Genomic DNA, 26,212 nt, shown 5'->3' with positions numbered 1-26,212 from the left:
CATACATTTGTTACAATATCTTTTATTTTAGGCACTTCACTGATGAGAAGAAAAATGGGTACACTGAAAGAGGTTCTAAGCACATGAATTTATTTGCTTTTAAATTATATTTTTAGTAGTGCAAATAGGACCAACATAATACAGAGAAGTTCTAACAGAATTAAACTGTTCTGGGACAGTTTTGCTATAAAAACAGCTACAGTTAATGAGGCACAGTTAAGGTTCTGTAAACTGATGCAGCTATGTGTAAAACAAAATTATGGAGATGTTAATTGATGGCAGTGCATTCGGTCAGGAGTTCAGGAGACAGTCTAAATAAATAAAAAATCATAAAGAGATTCAAACAAAGCTTCTAGAACATTTGAAAACCCCACTTCACATTCAAGTGAGCAACAGGAAAGTCATGTCACTTCATTCCAACATAGATTTCAATTATTGTTGGCTCTAATTTAGGCAATCCAGTTTAATGTGGTCACATATATGTGCCAAATGGACATTTTAGTTAACCTAATACAACCTAATGTTCCAAGTTATTCTTGGCAGAGAGAAACAAAAAAAAAAGAACAAATAATAAATCAGACTGACATCAGAGGTAAAACAAACTGAAATAAATATGGATGGATAATTAAAGGTGCAGCAGAAATGTACAGTCAATAACTGATATCTAAAAGTGGAGACAAGATCCAATTTCACTGACTTAAATGCCACACACTTAGTAACATTAACAGTATTGTTGACTACAGCGATACTGAATAAAATAGCCCTTGTGATAAAGTTTTAACTTAACATTTAAGATTGGTGGGGAATATTTTCACATACTCTACAGTAAAACTACCTGTGACACATGAGATAGTTAAAGTTTTGAGTAGCTAGGTGAGAATGTTAAGTTTGCTTCTTCCTTCACAGGATGCCCTTAAAATAAGTCCCTATCAAATCTATTCACCTGAATGCAGAATGAACATGAGAAGAAAGAAGTGAGGTAGAATGACTAAAAACACTAAAGCAAAGACACAAAAGCCTTCCACAGTAAGATTTTCAATCTGAAATGAAAACACCTGAATACTCTGGCAACCGGGATTCTCCACCACTGACATGCACAGAGAGCACAGCTAAACAATTAACAATGCCAAAGTCAAAATATGGTCCAAAGAAGTGAAGTGCATGTAAAAATGGGTGATAAAATAAAATAGTTGAACATCACATTGACTGAGCCCCTTAAAATAATACTAATAATACTCAGTGCTAGAGAGCTATATCTACCCTAAAAAAGTTTCACACTATGGCTATAGGTGTTTCAATAAAATGGATTGCCTGAAAGCTTAGATTGTGCTTGTGCACAGTCTTAAAGTGGAAATTCCTACCACTAACAAAATGTTACTTGTCACAAGCAGAGCTGCATAGAGTTGGGAGTTTCAATAACACACAGCTGAGGGGAAAACAAAAAAACAAAGAAAAAAGACCTTAACAGAAACTTGAGCTAGGCATGAAGAATGACAAGGACAAATCAATGCGACAGTACATTCTGATGTTACATGGTGGAATTCAGGAGAAGAGCTTTTTTTGCTTGAAGTAGGCATCAAAACGGCACTGGGCATAGTCCTGCAAAACAATATTGTTACTACCAGGAAGGATCAACTGAAATTAAAGACTAAATAAATACTGGTGAGTGAAGAATATGAATGTGTGACTTGTTTTTCCATCAGACTATAAAATAAATAAATAAATAAATAAAACAAGAAATTATCTTACCATGTATCCAAACTCAATCTTGGATATCTTGGCTTGAATGATGGACCACAGCCCCCAAAGGAAGTGCGACGCTAATGCATATCTACAAATTAAAAGCAACAAACAAATAAACAACAAAATAATGTCAATGTCCTTGTGATTTTGCTAAAAGTTTAAATGATACATATTCACCACTGCTGTAAGTTATTACAACACTGTGTTACCTGTTGGCCTCAATTATCATGTCCTCTTCAGTCTGTGTCTGGTCCATGGTAACATCAGAGTATCTTTTCTGCTCTGACAAATAATTTCTTATAAAATGAAGCTGCAAAAAAAGAGCAACAATTATTTGTGACATTATTACATTCCATGTACAGTGATCATATTTGTTGGTGATTTGTTATATTATTTTTCTTCCCTCCTAAATTTCTTTGAGATTTGTTCCACTTAATTCCATTTAATATTTTATTATGGCATACACGTTTTCTTACATTTAGTTATCTTCAGAGATAGGAATACTAGTTTCAGCTTCAGTTTCAAGTTTATTACATTGAAAGAGTTATTATTACTCTTACTTTACCTATTACTAATTAATATGCTTTTTTACTTAACTGTGAATCCTAAATCTCTGTTACAGGACGCAAAGTATAGTGGTATACATTACTGATTCGTACATATGCACCAGCATGAATGTCCAGTAGGACTAATAACGTGCCATCGGTTACCTCCAAAGATAAATTCTGATTGTAACATTGGACCCAATTAGTAGACAATGAATGTTAGTGTGTTATTGTGCAATAACAGATGGCAGAGGACACTGCCAAGGGGGAAAGGTAAATTGACAGTTTGATTAGATTTTCCGCATGAGCTTCAGTGCTTGAGCTTGCCCTCCAACTCTAACGTGCAGTAAGAAATGTTACCACTAGATGGCACTGTGAGGCCACAACACTTTTCTTCTGTCATCTTTTTCCTAAGCACCTTTGCTCTTTGCTGTAGGATGATGTTATCGGTCTTAGCTTCACAGAGAGAAAGGAGTACTTAACCATTCCATTAATGTGTACCTAACTAGTATTCAGCAGGGAAATGCTGAAATCAGGAATCTTCTAGAAGGGTTGCTATTGCATGACCGAAAATGTCGCAGAAAACCTCTACACCATCTTTGTTGAATGCATATAATGCCTTTCATGTAAGTGTTTCACTTGCAGCAGTGTTTCCTCTACATTCATTTAGCAGTGGCGGCCCGCCACTGCTAAATCATAGCCGCCACGCCTTCAAATTTCTTTTATTTCTTTTTTTTTTTTTTTTTTTTATTGTCGCAAATGCACCACCGCCACATCTCTCCACCTTCACAGCACAGCCCGTGTGATGATGAGCGCAACAGCGGGGGGAGGGGAGGGAGGGAGTGAGTGGGGTGGTTGGGGGATCCTATTGGAGTTAATTACTCGCGAGAGCGCGGCCTTGAAAGTGACGTCACGTCAGGCACCAGGTCAGAGTCAGAGAAGTGTAGTCGTGAGGAATAAGGCAGCGAATTACCGGAGAAAAGGTAGACTTATTAGCCAACTCAGTGACGCTAACTTGGGTAAACTAATTGATAGCATTAAGCTAATATCTACACGTCATTATGTATTAACTGCTGACTGCATTTTCAGATGAGCTTGTTCAGATACTTCTCTAAGAAGAGAAAGACAACAGATGAAGAAGACGCTAGTCAGGTAGCCTATCATAAGCCTTTTACTGACTCGTAAATGATGATGGTTAGGTAAAAAATAGTATTTTAATGTTCACACTTGTAATCAGATGTGATGTGAGTGTAAATTATATAACGCTGTTAGCGTTACGTTACTCACACTTTTAATGTAATCTTATTAGACAAGTAACATTAGACCCCGATAGCATGCCCCCACTGCTGAAAAAAATCCCAGAGGAAACACTGCTTGCAGGCTTGCCTTTTATCAAAAGCTATTAGTAACACTTAATTTTAAGTCTTCCTATTTAGTAGTATAGAAAGATTTAATAGATGGTTTATAAGACACTGTCATGTACAGTAGTTGCTAGCAGATATAAGGGTTTATAAGTGTTTAGCAACTATAAATCCTCCTGTGGACACCCAGACTTGGAGATTTACCGGGCTGCAAAATCTTTAAACTGACCTGCTGCTCTCTGGTGGGGTAGTTCTCCGGTGTGGCTTTGTAGAAAGGCCACTGGTTGTAGGTGTAATCATACATCCACTCACAGAAATGGTTCCCAAAGTCAAAACCCCTACACAAATAAAATATAGAATGTTTTTTTTTATTAATAAACCAAGGTGCAATCCCAAACTGGAGCCCAAAACCATTCATTTCTAATCATAATGCATCACTACTGCTGAAGTATGACTCATATGATTTGCTAAAAACGTAACCAATCCCTTTACACCAAATGTATGACTAAGAGTTCACACATTACCTGTAATTGTAACTGCTGTATTCAAAGTCTATCAGCATGAGTTTTTCTACTGGGGAGTGGTCCCTTTCTTCCAGCATAAGAATGTTACCTGCAGAGGAAAAACAAGAAGTGAGAAAACCACCATCACCCACACTGATGAGTCATGCTATTTAATTGTATCAGCTGCTGCCAGGTTCAACACAGAGGATGTTTTAGCTTAACAAAATGGAAAAGTGGTATTTCTGTTATACTGACAATTATCCAAACTAGTCAGACTGGTCACCACACATACTGGCTGGTCTGCCAAGTGCTTACCTAATCTAACACCACTGGGATGAACAGAAACAAAGCCTGCAAGCAAGGCTTGGCCATCCAGTACGAAACATTGCTAATGCACTTGTGGCTAGATGGAGCAAACCTCTGCAGATAGGTTCCAAAATCTTGGGGGAAAAGATCCCAGAAGTGGATGTTGTTAAAACTGAATAATAATTCACATGATTACCGTCTTGTGGTTGTTTCCCTCCACCAACCAGCTCAGTTGCAGTTAATTAGCGCGTGAATTGGGTTATGGCCAAAAATATGTTTTGTGTGGTCATAATGACCTTGAACTTTGACCACCAAAATCAAATTAGTTTATCCTTGAGTCCAAATGGACATTTATGCCAAATTTTTTAGGGGATTCTCTCACGTGTTTTGTGAGGTCACAGTGACCTTGACCACCAAAATTTAATCAGTTCATCTTTGAGTCAAAGTGAACGTTTGTGCCAAATTTGAGACGGACGAACAACGCAAAAACATCCATCTGTCCGATCATGGCTGTTGCTGGCACAGAGGCATAATAAGCAACTTTAAGTATAATGTTCAGGTGTCCGCATACTTTTGTGCCATGTAGTGTAAGTTCAGCTTTGGTGGTTTCCTGTTCTGTGAGACAATCCCATTCATTCGAAACCTAAATCTGTGACTGTCACTTCATCTTCAGTGGCTCATTTTCACCCATATGATGATGCCTATAAATATGATCTGTCCCTATTAATACACCACAGCCGTCCTTTGACTTATGCAATATACTAGTACTCTCCTATGAAATGTATCAGTACAACCAGACAGGACAGGTGACAGGATCAATCAGACAAAATTAGAGGTGTGACAGCATGTGAGAAGTTTTTACCTTCCTGGACGTCATTGTGGCAAAACACCACTGGCGATGGAGTCGCTGCTAGCAATGCACTGTTGTGGAGATAAGAGCCAGATGAACAGAGTGCATGATGAAAGAAAAAGACAGAAGAGAAAGACTGTCAGTGTTCCATATGCAAAAGTGTTACTCAAACATTATTATGAGAAATTAAGTCCAAAGAAAAGATATTCAATTGAGAATAAAGTAAGTTGGTGAAGGTGTCCTAGACCACAGAAACTACACTGAGGCTATAAAACACAATCATGTTATCGACAACACTCACTGTTTTAATGCTAGAAAACTCGGCTGCTTTGAATAATACTCCCTTCAGTTCCACCCTTGCTCTCTTACTCAGCATACATGCAATACATACAAAACATGAGATAAACATTCAACTGTACCTCATGTAACTAATATGTAACTTAGTTTAACCCATTCATACCGGATGCTACGCAGCGCAACATTGCCCCTCCCGCCAGCTGCTGCGTAGTGCAGCATTGTTGATTCCTCGTCATTTTCATGATATATTTATACATATTTTACATATTTATATGCTGCATGCGTCATGAAAATGATGAGGAATCAACAATGCTGCGCTACGCAGCAGCCAGCAGGAGACTCAATGTTGCGCTGCGCAGCATCCGGTATAAATGGGTTAATTATCTGCTCTGGATATCAGGTATATACATAGGATTCATAGGTAATATATACTAAGCCATTCAAAGCAGCTATGTCTGTCCAATATGTTTCTTAGTGTGTATGAATAGGAAAGCTCGAGAACTGCTCATTCAACAAGTGGAAAGAGTGGTGTTCAACTCTCTTGAAATTTGGGAGAATATAACTGAGTACACTAGAGTGATAAAGCCTGAAAGGGGAAAGAAAAAAAGCAAACCCAAAATGTCACTCTGATGGTCTGACTTGCATAGAGTGAACCCATGAACAAAGTACCTTTAGGTCTTATATCTAAATAAAAGATGTGTTATCAACTCAGGTAAGTTGGAAGAAATCAGATGATGGCAGCAGATAGCATTGGATATCCGTGCAGTGGTATCTGCATCTTATGTTTGCTTCAGTGTGAGACTGGTACATGTCCACAACATAAAAAGTGTGTTCGCAGATAAACACAGACAACACTGGGCTGATTCTCTATTGGTTGCCGAGGTCAGATTGTCAGCACGACTCAGCAGTGAAGTCGTGGAGGCACTGGAACAAAGGTCAGCATTTGGACTGCAAACAGAAAGACAGCTTGTCCTGTCCCTGAGATTACATTTTTGTCTCTAACAAATCAAATACAACCCTTACAGCCTTATTTATGTAACATACAATCTTTTCACATTAATCTAAATTACCTCATTTTACTGTTAGCACATACATTTTATTTGTAGTCTTGTCCAATCTGGTGGTGTGGACATTGTGTACTTGTCTAAATATTGGTACATTTTTGTCACCAGTTTGTCTACATTTTATTGTTGCAAACCCAGTTGTACCATTAATCTAACTTAACATGGAAGACTATTTAGAAATAGAAATCAAGCTGTCTACGTCCCTAGTTTAATGCTGTAAACTGACATATTGTTTGAATTCAGCAAAATTAATGTAAATGTAGACCACAGATCAACAGAACAAGCCTTTAAGTTTTATTGTGAACCCCTAACATGTTGGATAAATAAAAATGAATACGACAGTGCACACACTAGGTGATAGAATAGCCAATTTCTTTTAGAAACCACATGTTGACAGGGTTACTGTGGAGCCTCACTGGCAGACAAGAGGGTCTGAAAACCCTCATTTAACCATTTAATTGGCCTCTCATATGCTAATTGTTATTCAACCATTGAGGTTTTTGTTGGTGGACCTCTAACATGAGAAGATGAACAGACTAAACTCTCACTCTGTCTAAATATTGATTACAGTAGGTAATATGAACTGGCTCTGACGAAACTACATCTAGTTGGCACTTGGCTTAAGCAATAGTGATTGCATCATCCTTCTGACTGGAAAACTTTGAGGCGAGAGGACTTTGCTTTGTCTCTAACTGACACTGAGTGGTACTGAAAGGAGTGTAGAGAACATACTAGAGGTTTCATCCTACTTCTTTCGTAAACCCTACCTATCACAACTTTACGGCTTTATATATACCAAACATAAAGGCAGTCCATGCAATACAGTATTTGGCCTTCTGAGGCCTGTGCCCCAACTCACCGGAGGCTCTCCAGCTCAGCAGGCAGGTCCAACTTCATCAGCTTCTTGTACTTCTTTAAATGTGCCTCCCGTACAAAATTAAGCTTCATCACTTGATCCATGTATCTAAAGGGAAAAAACAGAAAGTACACAGAATTATTAAAAAACAGACGGTTCTAGTAGTAGAAAGGGGAGACCATGGTGTCCATACCTGTCAATGGTCCCAAACAGCCACTTAGGCTCTTTGTTAAAGGGCATGAGCATGTTATGGAAACGTGCCAACTTGGTGGCAATCTCAGCTGAGATGGCAGGATGTGAAAGTTGATCTGTGCGCATGCGAGTATTCTGGGAAAACAGAGACACACAGCAATGACAGATTCTGCAAATGCCTCCTCATTATTAGGCACTTAGGTCAGGTAACTACAGAAAGAATCTTTAAAACTCCACAAATTTGATGGCATTACATAAGCAACTAAAGAGCACTCTTCAATATGACTGCATCTCTGAAAGGCATTTTTATTTGTAATAAAAGCACAAAAAATATTTTCCATAGAACCTACACATTATAATTTGACACTGATTATTGAATGCTTTACACAATAAATAATAATTATTCTTATCTAATGAAAGTCAAGGTCATGTGTCACTTTGTTTCCACTTTGGCTGAAGATGACAGCAGTGTGAAACAAGGGAGACAGTGTGTGTGTGTGTGTGTTTGTGTGTGTGTAGACTTAGGTATGCATCATACTGGAAGGTATTGTTCTAAGCGTCCCTCGGGGAAGATGCCGTAAAGTTTTGGGCCCAGAGTTCGTTCTGCCAGGATGGCAAACATCACGCTCTCTAACACCAGAGAGTCCACTCCCTGTGACAGAGACACACAGAAAGAGAATGCAACATGATATGTCAGTGCTTTTGGTTTCTGTCCCACAAGAACAATGACTGCTACAGTAGTTTGACAACAGTGATGACATATTTTTTCATCAGACTATAATATTCTTCCCATGATAATTAAATATGGGCAGCCACACATATTCACAGAACAATAGTTTCTTGAGGACTCCATCTCTGCAGACCAACCTGTAAGATGGCACCATAGACTCTGAGGAGCACCTGGCGAGGTTCATCTCCCTCAGACTGCACATGCTCGGGCAAACTACATAGATACAGCAGATTACTCAGTCCACCACTGCAAAACAAAAAACAGCAAGCGTTATCACACCAAAGGAAAGATAACATGACCTCACAGGATCCTGTCATAAAAATTTGTCACAAAACAGCTGGACAGTTTGCTTTGAATGCTTTTACACACACACACTTGTATGGTTAAATTGAGGGCTCCTTAAAGAAAGGCAGAGCAATGGCAATCCCATGGTGTTACAGGGATAGAACATGGATCTCACACAAAATATGACACAAATCGTAAGGTATGGGAACCGCTGTCATAGGAAGTGAATGATGGCCGTTATAGAGTCCTCAAAGCAATAGTGGTCCCCACAATGACTAACTTAATATCACTCTTTCATCATTACAAGGGTATTTTAGTGTTTTTTTAAATTTAATTTCTTTTTTTTTTTACCGTCATTATTTACCTGACGATGCTGATTTGAAAATCATCCTCTTGGATAGTCTTCCACGACCCTGACAAAAAGTCTCGGCACCAAGTAAACCCTCTGCCCCTGGTGTCCCGGTCGACTTCCTCGGTTCTTCCATCCCGGAAAGACTCTGCCTCCGAGTCGTCATCACAGTTGGCCCCACACAGTGGACTCGGGGTCCTCAGGTTTCTCTCGTTAACGACAAGCGTGCTTTCCACTCTTTTCTTCTCCGTCGGAGGATCCGTGTCTTCTGTTGTGACAGTAGGAATGTTGCTGGAAAGCACTGGCCCTGGCTTGCCTGCTCCGTCCAAGCCCTCCTTGTCGCACCCGCTGCTGCTGGTTACATTTCGACTCGACTGCATCGTTAGTTTCCGGGCGAAGAGTACAGGAAGACCGGTGTGAAATGTCGGTCTGTGACGGCTGAACGAACTCGCTGACAATCGCAGTTCACCGTTAAAGCCACTTAACCGGAAGAGCCGAACATAACTGGACGGTCTGAATGGCATGGGAGGCGATTAATAGAAACCATTAAAGTATTATATATTCAGAAAACACCTCCTCGCACGCGCAGCGCCCGATGATTTGGACTGAGTCGAACTGGCGTATTCAACGTCCAATCACGATGCGAGTATAAGTTCACCTGCCAATCCCATTGGTCGTTTTAGGGGTGTAACTTTATACGTCAACTTCTCGTACGCTGAAGGTTTCTGGGAAATGAAGTGTTTGTTTTGGGCTATGACAGGCGTGAATTTGCACTCAGTTGGCTGTGTATTAGGCGTACCTGACCTAGCTAAAACTAATGCAGTCAAATACAACAGTCCTGCAATAAAATCATGCCTTCATGATGGTTTATGTTGAAATTATGTTTTACGTTTAATGTTTTAAGAGAGATGTTGATTGAACTGTATGATCATTTTGCAGGATGCAGTTTGTGGTGCTGTTGGATTGTATTATGCACTAATATCATTGTGATGGATTTTAAGTAACTCTGAAGCAAGTTGATTTTTACACTGTATTGTATAGTAACCTGTAGTATGCTTTATGTTTGACATTCAAGTTCTAGCTCATTTATTCTTTATGGACATTCATAAGTTGGAAACAAATGCAAACTCAAGGTAAAACACACAGAATTCAGTTGGATATAAATTATAAAAACTATATTGAAATCGATCACAAATTGCTCAAATGTGGGTAACTTGGGCTAAGCCAGTTTATTTGTTTATTTAGTGGCTTAAATGTATTAACGTTCCCCTCCAGACATGTTTTAAAGTATGTGAAAATACTCTGCTATGATTAATATTTTGTTCAACATGGTTTTCCCATATAAAAAAGTGATCAAATAAAAAACTGGGGCTGTAAGCACATCTACACCAGGCCTTGTGCCCTGCCCACCACCGCTGCTTGTGGTAGGTTGACTGGTAAGAGAGTAGTTTGTATTGTCGTGGAAATTTTTCTGCTCTTGGTGAAGAATGAAATAGAGACTTCCGTCGGCCGACAAGGTTTTATTTTCTTTGCAAAGAAAAGGTCAATCAACGTGCGAGCGGTTCAAAATGAAGAAAGACCCCGAGCATGGGGAAACTTGAACATTTATACCTGAGGGAAAGGCCCACCCCTGTTGTGTGTTTCACATCCTTTGTCTGTTGTGGGGTCGGCGTCTTACCTTTTGTCTCTCGCAGGTATTGGCACCGACCCCCTTGAAGTGTGAAGTTAAGAGGTCTAGCCAACACAATTTGAAATACAAAAGGGTTTGAATATTGATGGGAAAGTGAGAGGTTGGGTGTCTCAGGTAGTTGAAATGCAGAGGAATTCAATTTACTAATACAATTAAAAGTCCGATATCTTGGTGAGAAGGTGGGAGGTTGGATATCTTACAAAGAAGTTGAAATTACAATTACAGTATCAAGATGGTTAGTGGAGCAACATCAGAGAGATTCAGCCACATGTTTGAGCCTCAGTCAGACCCAGACTCAGATGAGGAGTCTGTTGTGCACCAAAATTTGCGACTAGCAGACATATCAGAATGGTTAGTGTAGTTCGCAGCTTTTATTTGTTTTTGTTGTTTGTTAACTTGTGGTTAGAAGTGGCTGGGGTCTTCAAGGGATTTAATGGACAACTTTTGGGCAGCCACTAAATTGTCTCTTTATTTCCCTCCTATTACTGTGAAAACAAATAACTGTATCTGATCTGATCTTCTGGAGATAAATACATTAATGTTGAGACATAGTCACGTAATTACTGCAGGATTAGTATTAGCTTTTAAGCAATGAGATCGCAATGCAAATAATGTAGGGTATCTTAATGACATTTTATGAAATCAGACAACACATTCAACAACTTGAGAAGATTTATTTGAAACCATGGGCAGCAGAGATTCCATGGCATGAAGTTTTGTCTGAATGTTGTCACTGAGTATGTAGGTCAGTGATGATAATCTCATCACTGCTAACCACAGTGGTCTCAGGTCTGTAGCCTCTCTGGACAGAAGCAGCAATGTCTCTCCCTGTGTACAAAACATGGCAATGTTCAGTTTCTGTCAGACTTGAGGTTATGTAAGACACAATATGATACCATATCAAATATACTCTTTTTTGGAAATATGTTCTGCTATGAGTTTTTCTGTTTTTTTGCAGGACAAAAATATATACATGTGAAACAGCCTTCATACAAATACCATCGGCTGCTGGTGGTGTATATATCATCAAAGTGAATATAGTGTTACTCACTCTTTCTGAAGCATCTAGGTTCACAGCTATTTCCAAGAGAGGGTTGGCACACAGCTGCATCACAGTGGATATATATCTGGAGGAAAAAATGTGTATTGTTTGCAAATATGTAGATAAGGTGATATTAAGAATGAGTTTAAAAGAAACTGGAACCTATACCTTTTCCCTGACAGGAACCATAATCTCTGGATCTGCAGCCCCTCCCTTGGCAGGATTGGCAGGATTGACAGCTGCAGTAGCTACAAAAGTGAACATCTTGAAAATAAAACGCCTGTGGTGGGTCGGGTACATGAGTCCTGATGAGGCATCCATTGGGACTAGGCTGGTCAGGTAACGGTCATCACGATAGGGGCAGCTATGACAGGAGGAGAGAGGGTGGAAGAGGGCCTGAGTATACCATCAAAATGTATAATCAATGCCTATGTCCATATCAGCCCAACACCTACCCCTCAATCAGCAAGTCCCATTGAGGAAGACTGTGAGGGTAGGGGTCACAAGTTGCCCAACATCTTCCAAGAGTCAAGACAAGGTTGGGATCAGTCCTCTCTAGCATTCGGACCTCAACGTACACAGGATCCCTGAGCACCTTTGTGACAGGGTAGTCAGTCTCCCTGAAAAAGGAGCTGTAGGCCACCATCTCTGATGAAATGGAAAGAGTGGTCGGTGACACAGTCAAATGAGGATAACTGCACAAAATATCTCCCCCAAACTAACCTTCCACACAGCCCTTGGCAGCACACTGTCCATTGGCCAGCCTGAGCTCCACACGCAGTGGTCCAGGAGCAGCAACTGGGGGCGGTGGGGGAACCAGGCCAACCTCAACGACCAGAGCCTCAACCGAGGTGCCAACATATTTACACTGGATAATTAGCCTAAGACAAGAAATAAGGTGTTTGTCAGAAAATCATTGCATGAGGATTGGTTTAAAACATTTCACAATGGACTAACCCTAAGCCATTGCAGAAAATTCAGGGTGAGTTCAGTGTATCTTCTTCATACCACTGAATTATTTGAGTAGCCTACTGTAAGCCTTAGCCTACATGTAGTAATCATTTATGTTGTGACCGCTCAGTGTTACAGAAAGAAAAACATACTCATAGCTGCTGTCCCTGGTAATTCCTCCGAAGGGTCCAATAGCGACTTCATATGCGGAGGACATCCTGTTCTCATAGATTATAACACCAGGCCCCTCCTATAGTAAGTTGGCAGTAGTTCAATCTTTATTACTACCTGACAAAAATAGATTAAAATCAAATTGAAGAGTCAAAACAGTCACAAATCTTACCATCATAACAGTGCCGCAGGCAGTGACAGGGAACTGGTAGATGGCAAAAGCTGAAGTGGTACCAACAGGATTGCAGCTTTGATCATTTTCCATGAAACTAATGGTTTCCAAGTCGATGTTGGGTAGGGTGGCGTCTCTAGCCACCACCACAATGAACTGGGCATCCTTGGTGCACTGAAGAGTCACTGAGAACAACAAGTTAGTAGGCAAAGTGCATTGCTGATGCTATGCTCTTTGGACAAATTTAAGTTCACTATAAGTGTCAGAATAGTGTGTCCTTAAAGTTCTGTGAGGATTAGAGAAATACTCACCAGATTTGCCATAATAGCACATGCGTCCATCAAAGCAGCAGTTTATAGCATCACACTCTGAAGCAGAGATGCTAGGAGCCCCACATTGTATCTTGTAGATCTCCTCCACTTCACAAGTGTGAAATACTGGTGTAGGCTGCTTTGGCACCTGTGGCAGCCCAGGTTGCTGAGGCATTGGATCCACAACCTTTTTGGACGGAGTATGTGGCCTCTGACGCTGCTGTGGTGGCTGGTATTTCGGAATATTGGGCAGTTGGGGCTGCTGAGGCTTCTTAGAGTATTGAGCTTCAGCCAGACAGCCAAGTAGGGCCACTGCCAGAAGACAACCACAAATCGACTTCATTGTCATGGCCTCACAGCACAGAGTGATTCGTGAAGAACACCAGATGCTGTGAAAAATGTGAAAATTTGCTGACTTTTATAAGATATGGGTGATGCTGACTTGTTGATCTCTCATATCCTATTGGCTGCCCACAACTGTCAATCAAATGTTCCAGTTACTGGTTGGTCTGTGGTGGAGCAATGAGGAGATTGAAGATAATGCCAAAAAAAGTAAACTCTGAACCAAAAATATAGCAGTTTCACTGAGGTATTCCATTAGTAGATACTACCTGTATACATGATAGAAAACATAATATTAGATACTCATGAATAATTATTAATTGGTATCTACACCACGCTTGCTACAGAGAGCCCACTGGTTGTTATTGAGCCATATGACCTACAATGTGCAGCTCACATTATTTGTGCAGCATAGCTGGACAAAACAAATACCTCCTCTTATCTTTAAGTGTAGTTGTCATGGTTTAATATCATGAAGAACATGATTAAACCTAACCTCCTCCTTGTAAAATAAAACAAATTCAATTGACAAACATCCAGAATCACTTGGAGTAATACTCAGATCTAGATATAAGCGTGAGTAAAGTGGTTAGAGCATGCACATCAAATAGTATATGACAGACCCTTTCAGTATTAAGTAGTCACACATACTGGGAGCTTATTTATGGCTAGTCTAAACAGTAGTTTAAAATATCTTCTGAAATATATCAGTTTATTTTTGATTTGCAAATGTCTTCATTGTGACAATAGATGTAACAGATTGAAATTATTGTTATAGTGACTATTTGACTAGTCATGATTTTAATGAAAGATAATTCATTAAATTAAAGTTAAACCTTGTCTTTTGTATGTTTGGAGTTTTTAAACTGAGATGTTAGTCAAGCTGGAGTCATGATTATAGGCAAAATTGAAAAGGAAACATTTCGGTTTTACTTTTCAGAGATCTACAAAAAGGATATTAGCACCTGGACTATAGTGGAAACATAGTGAATTGTAATGTTTAAAAGACTAGCTATCAGCAATCACTATGACAAGTGATAATTGTAATAGATATTTCATAATAGATATGTCCTAAAATTGTTTTATGTGTTAAAATTCCTTTTGAGATCATCAACATTCTACAACTTTGCTGGAAAAAAACACTGCACACAAAAAGGTCAATGTCTTGAAATTCAGGTTGGTCTGACATAGCTGACACAGCAGTGTTTCACGCCCTTTTAGAAATAAAGGTACACAAATTACATAGATGATTCATATTTTCAATTTTAAAAGAAATTTGGATGAGTAACAATATATATATTATTATTATTAATTCTAAATATCTTTTGTTTGTTTTTACTTATATACTGTATGTAGAATCATATTTTCGGGAATAATGTCATGATTTTAGATATCCATATATATACACTATTGCCCATAAAGTTGGAATAATTTTGTTTTCAGACACAATCCTCCGTTTATTCCACATAATGTAATCATTGCACCCCCAGGTGCAATGATTACATTATGTGTCCCAATTACCCAGGTGAAATGAAATAAATCACATTGTCAAAATCATTTCATGGAAAGAGGTAAAAAATATTTTATTCCAACTTTATGAGCAACAGTGTATGTATATATATATATATATATATATATATATACACACACACACACACTGTATGTTGTTAGGAATTTAAAAATATATTTAGTTTAATATTGGAACTATGCACTAAACTACAAATATATTTAACTTTTTGAATGGTCATTTATCTTAAATCGAGATATCTCTGATATTTAATTTGATAATAATGACAGCTTCATATGCTACGTTTTCATCAAGATTCTGTTATGTAGTCAGTTTGTAAAAACAAGTCATTGTCAGCTGATTGAATATGGGAGAAAGTCGCCTCTTTTGGTGCTTTAACCAGATTTTTTATTTTTCAAATAAGCCTCATATTGAACATTTTCTTCACCTGAAGTTTTCTGTCTAAAGCCTAAAGTTAACTGAATTGAGAGATGGAATAGTTTCTATTTGAAATTATTTTGTGAAAAAGAAGAAAAAGCAAAGAAAATAAATAGCAGATGGGCATTAAATATTGTCACTGCTCTGTATTGTGAATGTTGCTGGAAATATATGTATTTTAATGGTTTCCCCCTAGAATTATGTAACAGGGCAAACAATTAATAGTGGTCACTTGGGATTTTGAGGATTAGATTGCACTAATATGAATCAAAGTAAAGCTATCAGTAAAGTGAGTAAATAAAAACAAAATAAATACAATAGTTTGAAAAATGAAACTATGAGGGAATAACTGAAGATTGTTAACAGACTGGGACTCATTGCAGAGTAATGTGACAATGAATCCTTAAAACCTGAGTCAAGAAAAGAAAACATTCTTTTCCCCTATTTCAGCCAGAGTAGCAAGAAAATGTATATTAAAGGCCTTTATAGAGGTGGACATTTTGGTTTGACACACCGGTATCATCATCAGGTCAAAACTGGTCAGTGCTTTGAAACATTGAAAAGTATGCTCAATTAAAGTCTTTGGTTTTCTCCATGCTCTGCTCTTCAAAACAACTTCCTCCGGGTTCCCTGGACTTACTGTAACAGGAACTGACTGAACACTTGGCCTCTGTTTCATATATTTAATAGTTCATCTCAGCTGATTCTAGCTGGAGCCAAATTGATTTGCAGCCCTCTACACAATGTACTTTGGCAAAGAGTTTTACATGTCATGCTGAGGGCAGGTGGACCTAACCCTGGTCAACATAACTTTTTGTGACCACTATTTTCTGATTACATGGTTGCCAACTATTTATACATCTTTTCTCACTTGTTTAAAAAAAATTTAACAATAACTTTCAATTTACCAGTATGATGGTTTTATTTGTTTAATTTGGTACATTACACTCATATTGATTAATGTTGGCACGTGTATTGTTTTGTGTTTAAAAGACAACTTTTATCCACTGCTTATATTCATTCAGCACAGTCAAATTGTATACCTTAAAATATTTAATAATCTTATCCCATCATGCTGTCCAAGGTTTTGAGGTTTTGAGGTTTTTGAGCTGCACTCATTTCATTGACTAAGGTTTAGGCTCCTTTGGTCTGATGGGGAGTGGCCAACTGAAGGGGCGGGAATATAATGGAACTAAACAGGCTCGCTGTATTATAAAAGTAGGTGCACATTTCTAATTTCCTTACAGCCCCGAGAGGACACTCGTTGTTGTGAAGCCATGGTGATGAAGTGTACTCCTGTGTGCCTTGTGGCACTGGCCTTGCTTGGCAGCTTATGTGATGCTCAGTGGGGAGGAGCTCTTCACAAGCCCTCAAACCCTAAATACCAGAAACCATCGGCACCGGTGAGACAGGAGCCCAAACAGGTGCCTCAAGATCCCCAACAGTCAAAGCAGACATTTGAGAAACCACTCACCTGGACGTACCCTGAAGATCCCAAGCCCGAGGTCCAACCAGATGTGCCTTTCGAGCTGAGACATCCCGTTCCTGCTGCAACTGTTGCTGTAATGTGCAGAGAGAAAGATGCTCATGTGGAAGTCAAGAAAGACCTGTTTGGGATTGGCCAGTTCATCAACCCTGCAGATCTTACCCTGGGAGCCTGTGGTGCTGTCGCAGAGGACACCGGTGCTCAAATATTGATTTTTGAAGCTGAGCTCCATGATTGTGGCAGCATATTGACAGTAAGCAAAATGAAAAATTCAGTCAGTATTAATTAAAAATATGGGAGAATATGTTCATGTATGCTAATATTTGTTTGTACTAATCTTCATTTCTTTGCTAGATGACAGAAGAATCCCTCATCTACACCTTCACTCTGAACTATGATCCCCAACCTGTGGGTGGTTCTAATGTGGTGAGGACTTCCAAAGCTGCTGTCATCGTTGAATGCCACTACCCAAGGTATGTAGATTATCAGTAAGAGGAGTTGCAATGAACAACAAAACAAACAAAATAGAGAAAAGAAATAAAGAAAAATAACATAATTATCATAAATTAATATGTAATCTGTACTCTTTGACCTAATCAAATCCAGTAACTATGGATTAAATGCTGGATTACTTAAGTTTTCTACATTTTAAGGAAACATGTTTAAACATTTAGGAAGCACAACGTGAGCAGCCTTCCTCTTGACCCACAATGGATCCCATTCTCTGCGGTTAAGGTGGCAGAGGAGTTCTTATACTTCACCCTGAAACTCATGACTGGTGACTTAAAATACATTTTATCTGCACATTTCTACTTTTATGGAACTATGATTCAAAATATGTATTCGTCAGCATTACTAAAATATAATTCTTTTGTTGCACAGATGACTGGCAATATGAGAGGCCAAGTTACCAGTATTTCCTGGGAGACTTGATTAATGTTGAGGCTACAGTCAAGCAGTACTTCCATATTCCCCTCCGTGTTTACGTGGACAACTGTGTAGCGACTCTTGCACCTGAGTTGAACTCCAACCCCAGATATGCCTTCATTGAGAACCATGGGTGAGGTTTAACATGTTAATTAAAGTTGTTCTGTAGAGTGAGAATCAATTATCTCAAACACCAAAACATTTTTGTCCATGCGCTAATGGGTTTTTTCGTATGCAGGTGTTTGGTTGATGCTAGGATCACAGGCTCTGCCTCAAAGTTCATGGCTCGCACTGCAGAGAACAAGCTTCAGTTCCATTTGGAGGCCTTTAGATTCCAGGGTGCTGACAGTGGACTGGTCAGTATCTCCAGGGCTGAGTTAATTATGTAATATTTTCTGTTATACGTAAAATACAGCAAAATTACATCTAACAATAACTCAAACTCTGTTATTCAAACAGCTCTACATTACTTGCCACTTGAAAGCAACTTCCACTGCCTATCCCATCGATACTGAACATAGAGCTTGTTCCTACATAAGTGGGTGAGTCTGCGAGTGTGGGTCTATATGTTAATGACAAAGTGTGATTGAAGAATTGATATGATATTCACCTCTTACATCTCCTTTTTTCCCTAGGTGGAAGGAGGCCGCCGGTGCTGATGCAGCTTGTGGCTCCTGTGAGTCTGGTGGATTTGGATCATCTGGCATTACATCTGGTGGAAGTGGTTCCTTTGGCAGTGGCGGTGGATCAACCTCTCTGTCTACTCCTGGAAGGAAGAGCCGCGATGTGTCCCAAACTGAAAGTACGTTATTTAAAAAGTTAATTGTCTATAAGTATTTAATATTGTATAAGGAAAATTGAACAGTCAACATTTAATAGCGTTTTATTGAGTTGATGTTGTGTTACTGCTACCATAATGATAAATTAACTTCTTATTATATGCTTGCCTGTGTTGTTAGACAGCTGCAGTGTTACTGGAACACATGTCTTCTGTTTTTTTTCTCAGTTTTCGAATGGGAAGGTGATGTCACCCTGGGTCCCATCCCTATTAACGAGAAAGTGATTGCTTAACTCACTTCCCTGCCATGGCATTAACCATCTAAATAAACATTCTCATTGGTTATATTTGTTATTCTCTTCCTTCTTGTTAATAGTTCAGTTTAAAAAGGAAAGAAACTCCATCTTACAATAAATGTAATTAAAATTTGCCTCATCAAAAGCATGATGAAAGTGTGAGAAAACAAAATCCCTAAGATGAAAGTATAACATGTTATTGCCCTTTGTGTAATGATAAATGTTACATATGGACCACATCTGCCCAGTTCGTAAACTGTAAATCCTTCCATTTAATGGAAATAAAAATTAAATTGTGTTAAAAGCTTGTTTCATCCACTAAGAAGAACCATTTTTCTTATTTTTCTCTTGAGCTGTGCACTGAATGTGAAGAAAATAACATGGGATAAAATGGACTGTGATTTCATCATAAGATGAATACATACATTTATATTGTATAACATAGCCTACTCCATCAGTCTCATCCTACTTATAATGCTAGTCTATACATTTTCAATTCATGCAGTCTAGGATAAAATTAAAATGTCAAGTTAGTTCAAATGGGCTTTACTCTACACTTCTGCACTGTTAGTTGAATAACTTGGTGAATTCGTTATTTACTGAATGAACAAGGTCTAACATATAAACATAATCTATATCAAACATAGGCTAAATCTTCTTATTTGGTCTTCACCCAGTGAGTATAAGTTAGCATTTACCGCCCCCCTGTGGCACAAATGCTCAACTATAGCTTAGCAAAGTGCACAGTTTCAGCACCACAAGCAGTGAACAGCTCCACACTGCGCCTGCCCAGTACAGCGTGATGCCTCCTGAAGTCTGAAGTGTGATTCACTAAGTGATTATTCATTTACCATCTGTCAGGTAAATAGAAAGGGAAGCAACGCCAATCTCGATACAAAATACGGCCACATTTTCATGTACCTTTGTATGAAAGACATGGTGTCTCCTGGAGGAAAAAGGTTAGAAACTATATGCTGTGTATAACTTCTTGTGATACTTCTATTTACAGTATATAGACTGCACACTAGTCACCACTGGTTTAAATAAACACCGCCTGTGCACAATGGAACTAAAACATTTGCTATTTTTTTGCTCCTATTTCTTTGCTATTGTATTTTCCATTTTGTCTACCTTTGCGCTCAGTGTTGGCCTATTGATGTGCTCGTTTGCTGTGCTTTTCTACTGTCAGCGCTGCTCTTTTTTTTGTCTCTTTGCCTCAATATGTCTTTTTTTTCGGGGCTGCTTTGTTATCTTTAGCCTATAGGCTCAAGACCCCTCAAACTAATGGGGTCCAAGTCAACAAAATCCAAACAATATCCACATACATTATCCATCAAAGTAACGTAAACATGGACTTGAATAACATTGAAACGCATGTCTTTTCAGGGGAACCCCTGGATTCCCCCCTGTGGGAGGATCTGGTGCTTCCTGGACCTGACTTTGGAGATCACGGTTGTTCTGGCTGTAAATGTCACTGTAAACATTCAGCGGACATTGTTTTTCTACGCCACTGTTTTGCTGCTTATCGAGCCTGCAGGCTTTAGCTCTGCTTGCATCCACTCAGGGCAGCCTGCTCATACGGTAACGGCACTGACGTTATATCGTCTCTGCTTAACACCCCCCTCCTCCTCTTCCTCCTCCTCCCCCTCTGTCTCTGCCTGTCTCCGCACTGCTGGCCTCTCATCCGTTGTGTGTCACAGGCAGCATCACGGCAGCAGACATTTGGCGAACACAAACACGGACTGCGGTCGCATACTGCGCGCTTCAGTTCGGCGTGGACGTATCGAGGGAGAACGCAGGATTGTATTTTAATTTCCGCGGCGTTGCGAGCTGTCTCTGAAGAACCTCTCTGCCTTGACACCCCCCACTCCTACCCTGCGTGTGTGGATGGTTGACTGCAGATTTGATGGTGCTGAGCAGGCTCGTCTGATTGAAGGCTTGCGGCCAGGGGGGCATCTGTGGGGCCGCAGAGAAAGACACCTCTGTCCACGGCTTCGTCCGTCTTCTCCCCTTTCACTGTGAATGGACTGCGCTCCCTCAGTGATTTTCTGCAGTCGCTCTGAGTCATTTGTGGAAGAAGATGGCGGACAGGGCTGAGATGTTTTCCCTATCCACTTTCCATTCCCTCTCTCCTCCTGGCTGCAGGTAAGGGCTTACATGGAGAGCGACAGTCGAGGGGGTGATGGGGGCCCGATGTGCACGGTTGATGGGTGGAGAGAAGGACACCAAAGACGAGAAACGCACCTACCTATCAGTTTTGTTTTGATGACTGCAGTAAAGCGCACATCCTGAGCCTGGTAGTAATAGATATTTTGAATAACCTGCCAGGCCTGCTACTGCCTCCCTGCGCGCCTATTGCCCAGGAGCTGCAGCTTAACTGTGCTGCTTGTTTGTGTTTTGCAGCTGATGCGCTTGATGGAAACAACTGCTTTCGTAAGACAACTGTCATATTCTCGTCTGCAGAGTGTGAAGGAAGGTAAATGGTAAAATAGATGACAAATGATTGATCTTTAGCTGTCGCGTCAGTCACCCGCTTTGCGCATTCTCTGTGTGAGGCCCACGCCCTGTTGAGTCCTACCCAGGCAAGGGCATGTTGCTGAACAATGATTTACGGAAGTCCTACTGATATTGAAGCTGGTTCAAACGCATCTAATGTGACCTCTGCGACACACAATATGACAAATCTGCTGGCTGTTTCTTCTTGCTCAAGCACAATTGTGAGTGGGATTATTGTACTGGCAGTTACCAAAGATCAATAACTTGTGTAGAATCAGTGCTAGAGCTACAGTATTCCCTCTCAGGTTGTCGCTGTTATGGGTTAGAAGAGAGGACATGGGGTTATTTTAGTTAAATGTTTCTTGGATGAGAATTAGGCCTGGCAAGGTGTGGAAAATTGCAACACTGGTGTGGTTTGGCTGAAATTGTGTTGGAGGATGCTGCAATATTCAGATCTGCTTTTTCCTGGAGGCATAGTCTAGGAATATGTCATAGAGATATGACAGATTCATATTCATTCATATTCATTGTATTTCTACTTTGATATGATTTCCATATGCAATATTCTCATGTCTACCATTGCTGTTGCCAGGCCTTCCTCTCTATTACCACATAAGAACAAATCCTATATAGGCTACTTGACAACATAAGCAATTCTTTGTAACCATCTTGCTATTGTATATTATTTTACAACTAGGAACTTTAACTCACCCACACAGAGTAGTAGGAAGAACAAACGAGAGCAAATGGATAGTGGAGGGTCTCAGCACTAATGCATACAATGCAACAGCATTTCATTGTTCCTATGTCTGCCTCCACATGTCCCATGTCCTACAGAGTCCAATCACATTAGCAAGCCATCTCCCAGTGGATTTTATATCCACAACATGCACTCATGCAGGATTTAGTTACATACTGCAGCTTCATCTCATGAGCGGATCATATCAGATCAATAGACCTGATTTTTTGCATGACTACCAGTGACCGTAGTTCAGCGCACAGAGCCAAGCTTTGGCCATTACATCAACATTTTGAATTTACAGTGCTGGCAAACAGCCTGAGTAAGCTAATCTTAAATGTATCAGAGGAATAATGGGTATCGGTCTTTCTTTATGCACACTTTTGACCTGCTTATATATTCTGTCACTTAGGCTACTCCAAATGTACTTCAAATCTTTCCAGTGAACTATGGATCTGTGGTGAATAAAGCCAGTGTTACAGACCACTGGAGATATCTGAATAATCAATCAAGAGTGCACCACTCTATTATGTGAATGGGGTGGAGACTGATCAGTTTCACCCAAATGGTTTCAGTTCATTTTGTGTGTTTTCAAGAGTACACAAGCAGTTTGTGTTTATTTTTAGGACAGATGTGCATCATCAGTTTTAGACAGTGAAACACCATTAAATCAAATTGATGAAATATTAGTTTGTGGTGCATATGGAAATAAAAAGTGTATTTGTAGGTTTTATTTTTCTTCAACATTGCATACATTTGTTCATTGACATCCATGTTTTTCTGCGGTTTGTGTGAGTATGTTTGTGTGTCTCTTTCTCCATGTCTCTCCTGTGTGTGATTCATGGATGGAACCACCAGCATTGTGATGGTGCGGTACAGTAATCTGCCTTACATAACCTTAACACTGTTTCCAATGGGCAACATAATCCGTAAGAGAGCCTATCTTTCTCCCCTGAGCACCAGAAATTTATGACGGACTATAATTTCTCCTGCACAGAGGGAGCTCTCTCTCTCTCTCCACTGAAGATAGAAGCTTTAAGAGATAGGCCTATATAGTGTATGACTGTACAGAAAAAACACAGTTCACTAAACATTCAACATGTATATATATATATGACATTTCACTTCTGTATAAGAAAATATGTGAATATATTTCTTCCAGCATAAATTAAGTGGATGGATTAACATAATAGAAATTTATGTGCTGTTTTACTTCATTTTCCCATCAAGTCTTCAACTTACAGAATTATTTATGTAGAAATGGAAGGAACTCCATGCAGGTATTGTAGGGTTTTTCAGCCAACATGACCCCTGCTGTGGTTTACTGAAACCTAAAACAGAAATGCTGACATTGAAACGTGGGACTCATAAAGTATAGACAACCCTTACTTTAGAATTCATTGATTGCATTATGTGAAAGCATTTGTTTGTGCTGTCTTTGCTAGATTTGCTGACGCAGCAGTCTTAAAGCAGGCTGGTGGGAGGTTTTTTTTTTTTTTTTTTTTTTCTTTTGGTGTTCGGCTTTGAATTTGCTGTGTTTACTGGGTTCCAGTTTGAAGAGGCTCTGCTTTCAACAAATCAAATACTGACAGTCTATCTCTTGTATTTTGAATGTAGAATACACTTACAATGATTTAGCTAAGTCACATGTAATCTACGGTATCTGACAAAACCTTTGAATGTCAGTCCTAAATGGACTCTAATAGAGTTAAAATTATTAGTCAGTAGGTAACCACCACAAACTAAATCAAATTATTTAGATGATTAATTGATTATTGAAGTAATTTTAAGCAAAAATAGCAACAAAAAAAGGTGCTGTTTCCACTTTCTCAAATGTGAGTATTTTATGTAATTTAATATGACTTCTACAAAATTGCCAGGAAGCATCCTTTGACTCTCCCCCACCCACCCATCCCTCTCCCAGTGAATCTCGTACGTTTAGCAGTCGATGTTCCACTTTTGCTTTCCGACTCTTTGAAGGCTGTTAGAGAAGGCAGAGGGAGGGCGGTGGGTGGTGATGGGTATGGTTATCATGGGGTAAGAGGCTTAAATCAAATACAGATTCATTTTAGCTTAAGCGTTCCATCGCTGCCTCCCCCCTGCTATCATCCCATCTCTCTCGTGGTGTTCCTGTATTTCCTTTCGCTCATTCTGTGCATAACCACCACTTGCCATGTTTTTGCCTGTCACTCTCCTCAGTGGATGCTTCTATAGATTTGTTTTTCCATTTAACAATAATTAAATGAGTCATATTTATGCAGTCTATGCTGATTTGTTTTCTATCAGTATGATGCAACTGAATGTTTCCCATCTATCAGCAGCATCCACTTTACATCTGATGACCTCATAAATTCAAATCCTGCCAAATCTTAAAATCATCCTCTCTGAGCAAACTGACGCATCAGCTCCGCCTTCAGTTCAAAAATGGCGTGATCTTCAGGTTTGGATCTGACGAAGACAACAGAGAGACCTTCATTAGGTTAAATGCATGACTCATATGTGTGTGTGTGTGCCTGAGTGTGTTTGTGTGTGGGTGTGCGTACATTACTGGAGACTGACGGTGGGTGAAAAGCCTGGAAAATCGATCTTGTTAATGAGTCAGTGGCAACCACATCAAATGTCCTTGTCTTTTAAAGATGATGATGTCACTGTGGAGCAGGTGCTCATGGTTAAAAGGCAACTCAATCACAGCAGAGACCCCATCGCTGGCCCCCCTTTGTATCTGTATCTATGTTGATATTGTTATTAGACTGGCTTGGGGATGTAACCAACAATTTTCCATTTTCATTATCAATTAGTCTATAGATTATTTTCTCAGCTGGTTTTTAAAACATCAGGAAATAATGAAAAATGTCCATCATTATTGTCCAGAGCCCAAGTTGCTGTCTTCAGATGTCTTGTTTTGTTCCAAGAGTCCAAAGAGAATGAGTTTATTGTAATGTCAGAGACGGATAAACAGAAACTGGAACCATCCGATGCTGGGCTTTATTGATCGAAATATCACTAATACTGTTGATTGATTATGAAAATTGAAACATTTGCGGTATGTTTAATCATTGCAGCTCTAAAATGAATGATGCTCTTCCATATATTAAAAGGCAGCTTAACTCAGTCAGACAGTTGTGTGAACTTGTGACAGAAAATAATTGTGATAACAAATGTGGGATGGAGAGATCATTTGAATCTGGAAGGGGCAGGGAGAAAATGAAAGAAAGGAGCGAGACCTGAAGACACATAGAGATGGGAGCAAAGCCCTCATATGGGTGTGCCATTGCAGCAACATGACCAGCATCAGTAAATGGTAATTTTGTGCTGACTTGTTTTCTCGTGGTAGGATTCTCATTTTGCTCAGCATGTCACAATTCACAGTAGATGGAGACTAATGTGATGCAGGACTTTTTTTTTCCTGCACGATCTCAGCAAGTGTTTTAATGATGTTTCTCTCTCTGGCTCTAAAGCCTCAGCTTCAACATCCTAATTGTTAGGAACAGTCAGAAGCAGAGGTGGACTGGGTGCAAGAGACTTCACAGTGCAATGTCAGATAAGCAGCAAACAGCACACAATATGGTGTGACAGGCACTGAACGCTCACTTGGATGCTGTCTAAACACCAAGCAGGAACATGGACATGTAATGTCAACACTGCAGTAGTGGCTGTATCTCACTATCTGATATAGTTTCAATTCTGAAATCAAAATAATATAGAATATGTCTTAAAACGACGCAGAGCATCTACTGTAAGAGAAAGGGAGAAAAGATGAGAATAAGGAACTGAATGGTTTGTTG

The 26,212-nt window shown here is 39.5% G+C and overlaps 3 protein-coding genes across 6 annotated transcripts in view; 1 reads left to right on the top strand and 2 right to left on the bottom strand.

Annotated features, from left to right (window-relative positions):
* Nucleotides 1–69: 69 nt before the first annotated feature.
* On the bottom strand, nucleotides 70–9,729 carry chkb (choline kinase beta). Its single transcript, XM_056386774.1, has 11 exons — nucleotides 9,097–9,729; nucleotides 8,585–8,693; nucleotides 8,256–8,369; nucleotides 7,719–7,852; nucleotides 7,529–7,633; nucleotides 5,321–5,379; nucleotides 4,174–4,261; nucleotides 3,879–3,987; nucleotides 1,953–2,053; nucleotides 1,750–1,831; nucleotides 70–1,599 (listed from the first exon to the last, which is right to left on the bottom strand). The coding sequence occupies exons 1-11, from the start codon at nucleotides 9,603–9,605 to the stop codon at nucleotides 1,543–1,545; spliced, it is 1,467 nt and encodes a 488-aa protein (XP_056242749.1). The 5' UTR covers nucleotides 9,606–9,729; the 3' UTR covers nucleotides 70–1,542.
* Nucleotides 9,730–11,430: 1,701 nt separating this feature from the next.
* Nucleotides 11,431–21,199, bottom strand: LOC130175993 (zona pellucida sperm-binding protein 4-like). 2 transcript variants are annotated; one of them, XM_056386772.1, is made up of 11 exons: nucleotides 21,067–21,199; nucleotides 18,729–18,914; nucleotides 17,180–17,265; nucleotides 13,419–13,807; nucleotides 13,108–13,292; nucleotides 12,917–13,014; nucleotides 12,537–12,694; nucleotides 12,269–12,461; nucleotides 11,982–12,177; nucleotides 11,823–11,898; nucleotides 11,431–11,599 (listed from the first exon to the last, which is right to left on the bottom strand). In XM_056386772.1, exons 4-11 carry the CDS (start codon nucleotides 13,765–13,767, stop codon nucleotides 11,502–11,504), a joined length of 1,353 nt encoding a protein of 450 aa, XP_056242747.1. In that variant the 5' UTR covers nucleotides 13,768–13,807; nucleotides 17,180–17,265; nucleotides 18,729–18,914; nucleotides 21,067–21,199; the 3' UTR covers nucleotides 11,431–11,501. The 2 variants fall into 2 exon arrangements, with proteins under 2 accessions (XP_056242747.1, XP_056242746.1); XM_056386771.1 differs by lacking the exons at nucleotides 18,729–18,914; nucleotides 21,067–21,199 and having other exon boundaries at nucleotides 13,419–13,730; nucleotides 17,180–17,438.
* The window catches only part of mapk8ip2 (mitogen-activated protein kinase 8 interacting protein 2), a 42,228-nt gene continuing 36,592 nt past the window's right edge, over nucleotides 20,577–26,212 (top strand). For 2 of the 3 annotated variants that reach the window (XM_056386764.1, XM_056386762.1), the window contains exon 1: nucleotides 20,579–21,337. In XM_056386764.1, coding sequence (XP_056242739.1) covers nucleotides 21,273–21,337 — 65 coding nt within the window. In that variant the 5' untranslated portion in view covers nucleotides 20,579–21,272. Of the gene's footprint in view, nucleotides 21,338–26,212 lie in introns of all 3 variants that reach the window. The other variant, XM_056386763.1, reaches the window with a different exon arrangement.

Source organism: Seriola aureovittata, chromosome 10 (assembly GCF_021018895.1).
Source record: "Seriola aureovittata isolate HTS-2021-v1 ecotype China chromosome 10, ASM2101889v1, whole genome shotgun sequence".
NCBI lineage: Eukaryota > Metazoa > Chordata > Actinopteri > Carangiformes > Carangidae > Seriola > Seriola aureovittata.
This window is presented reverse-complemented; position numbering and strand designations above follow the sequence as displayed.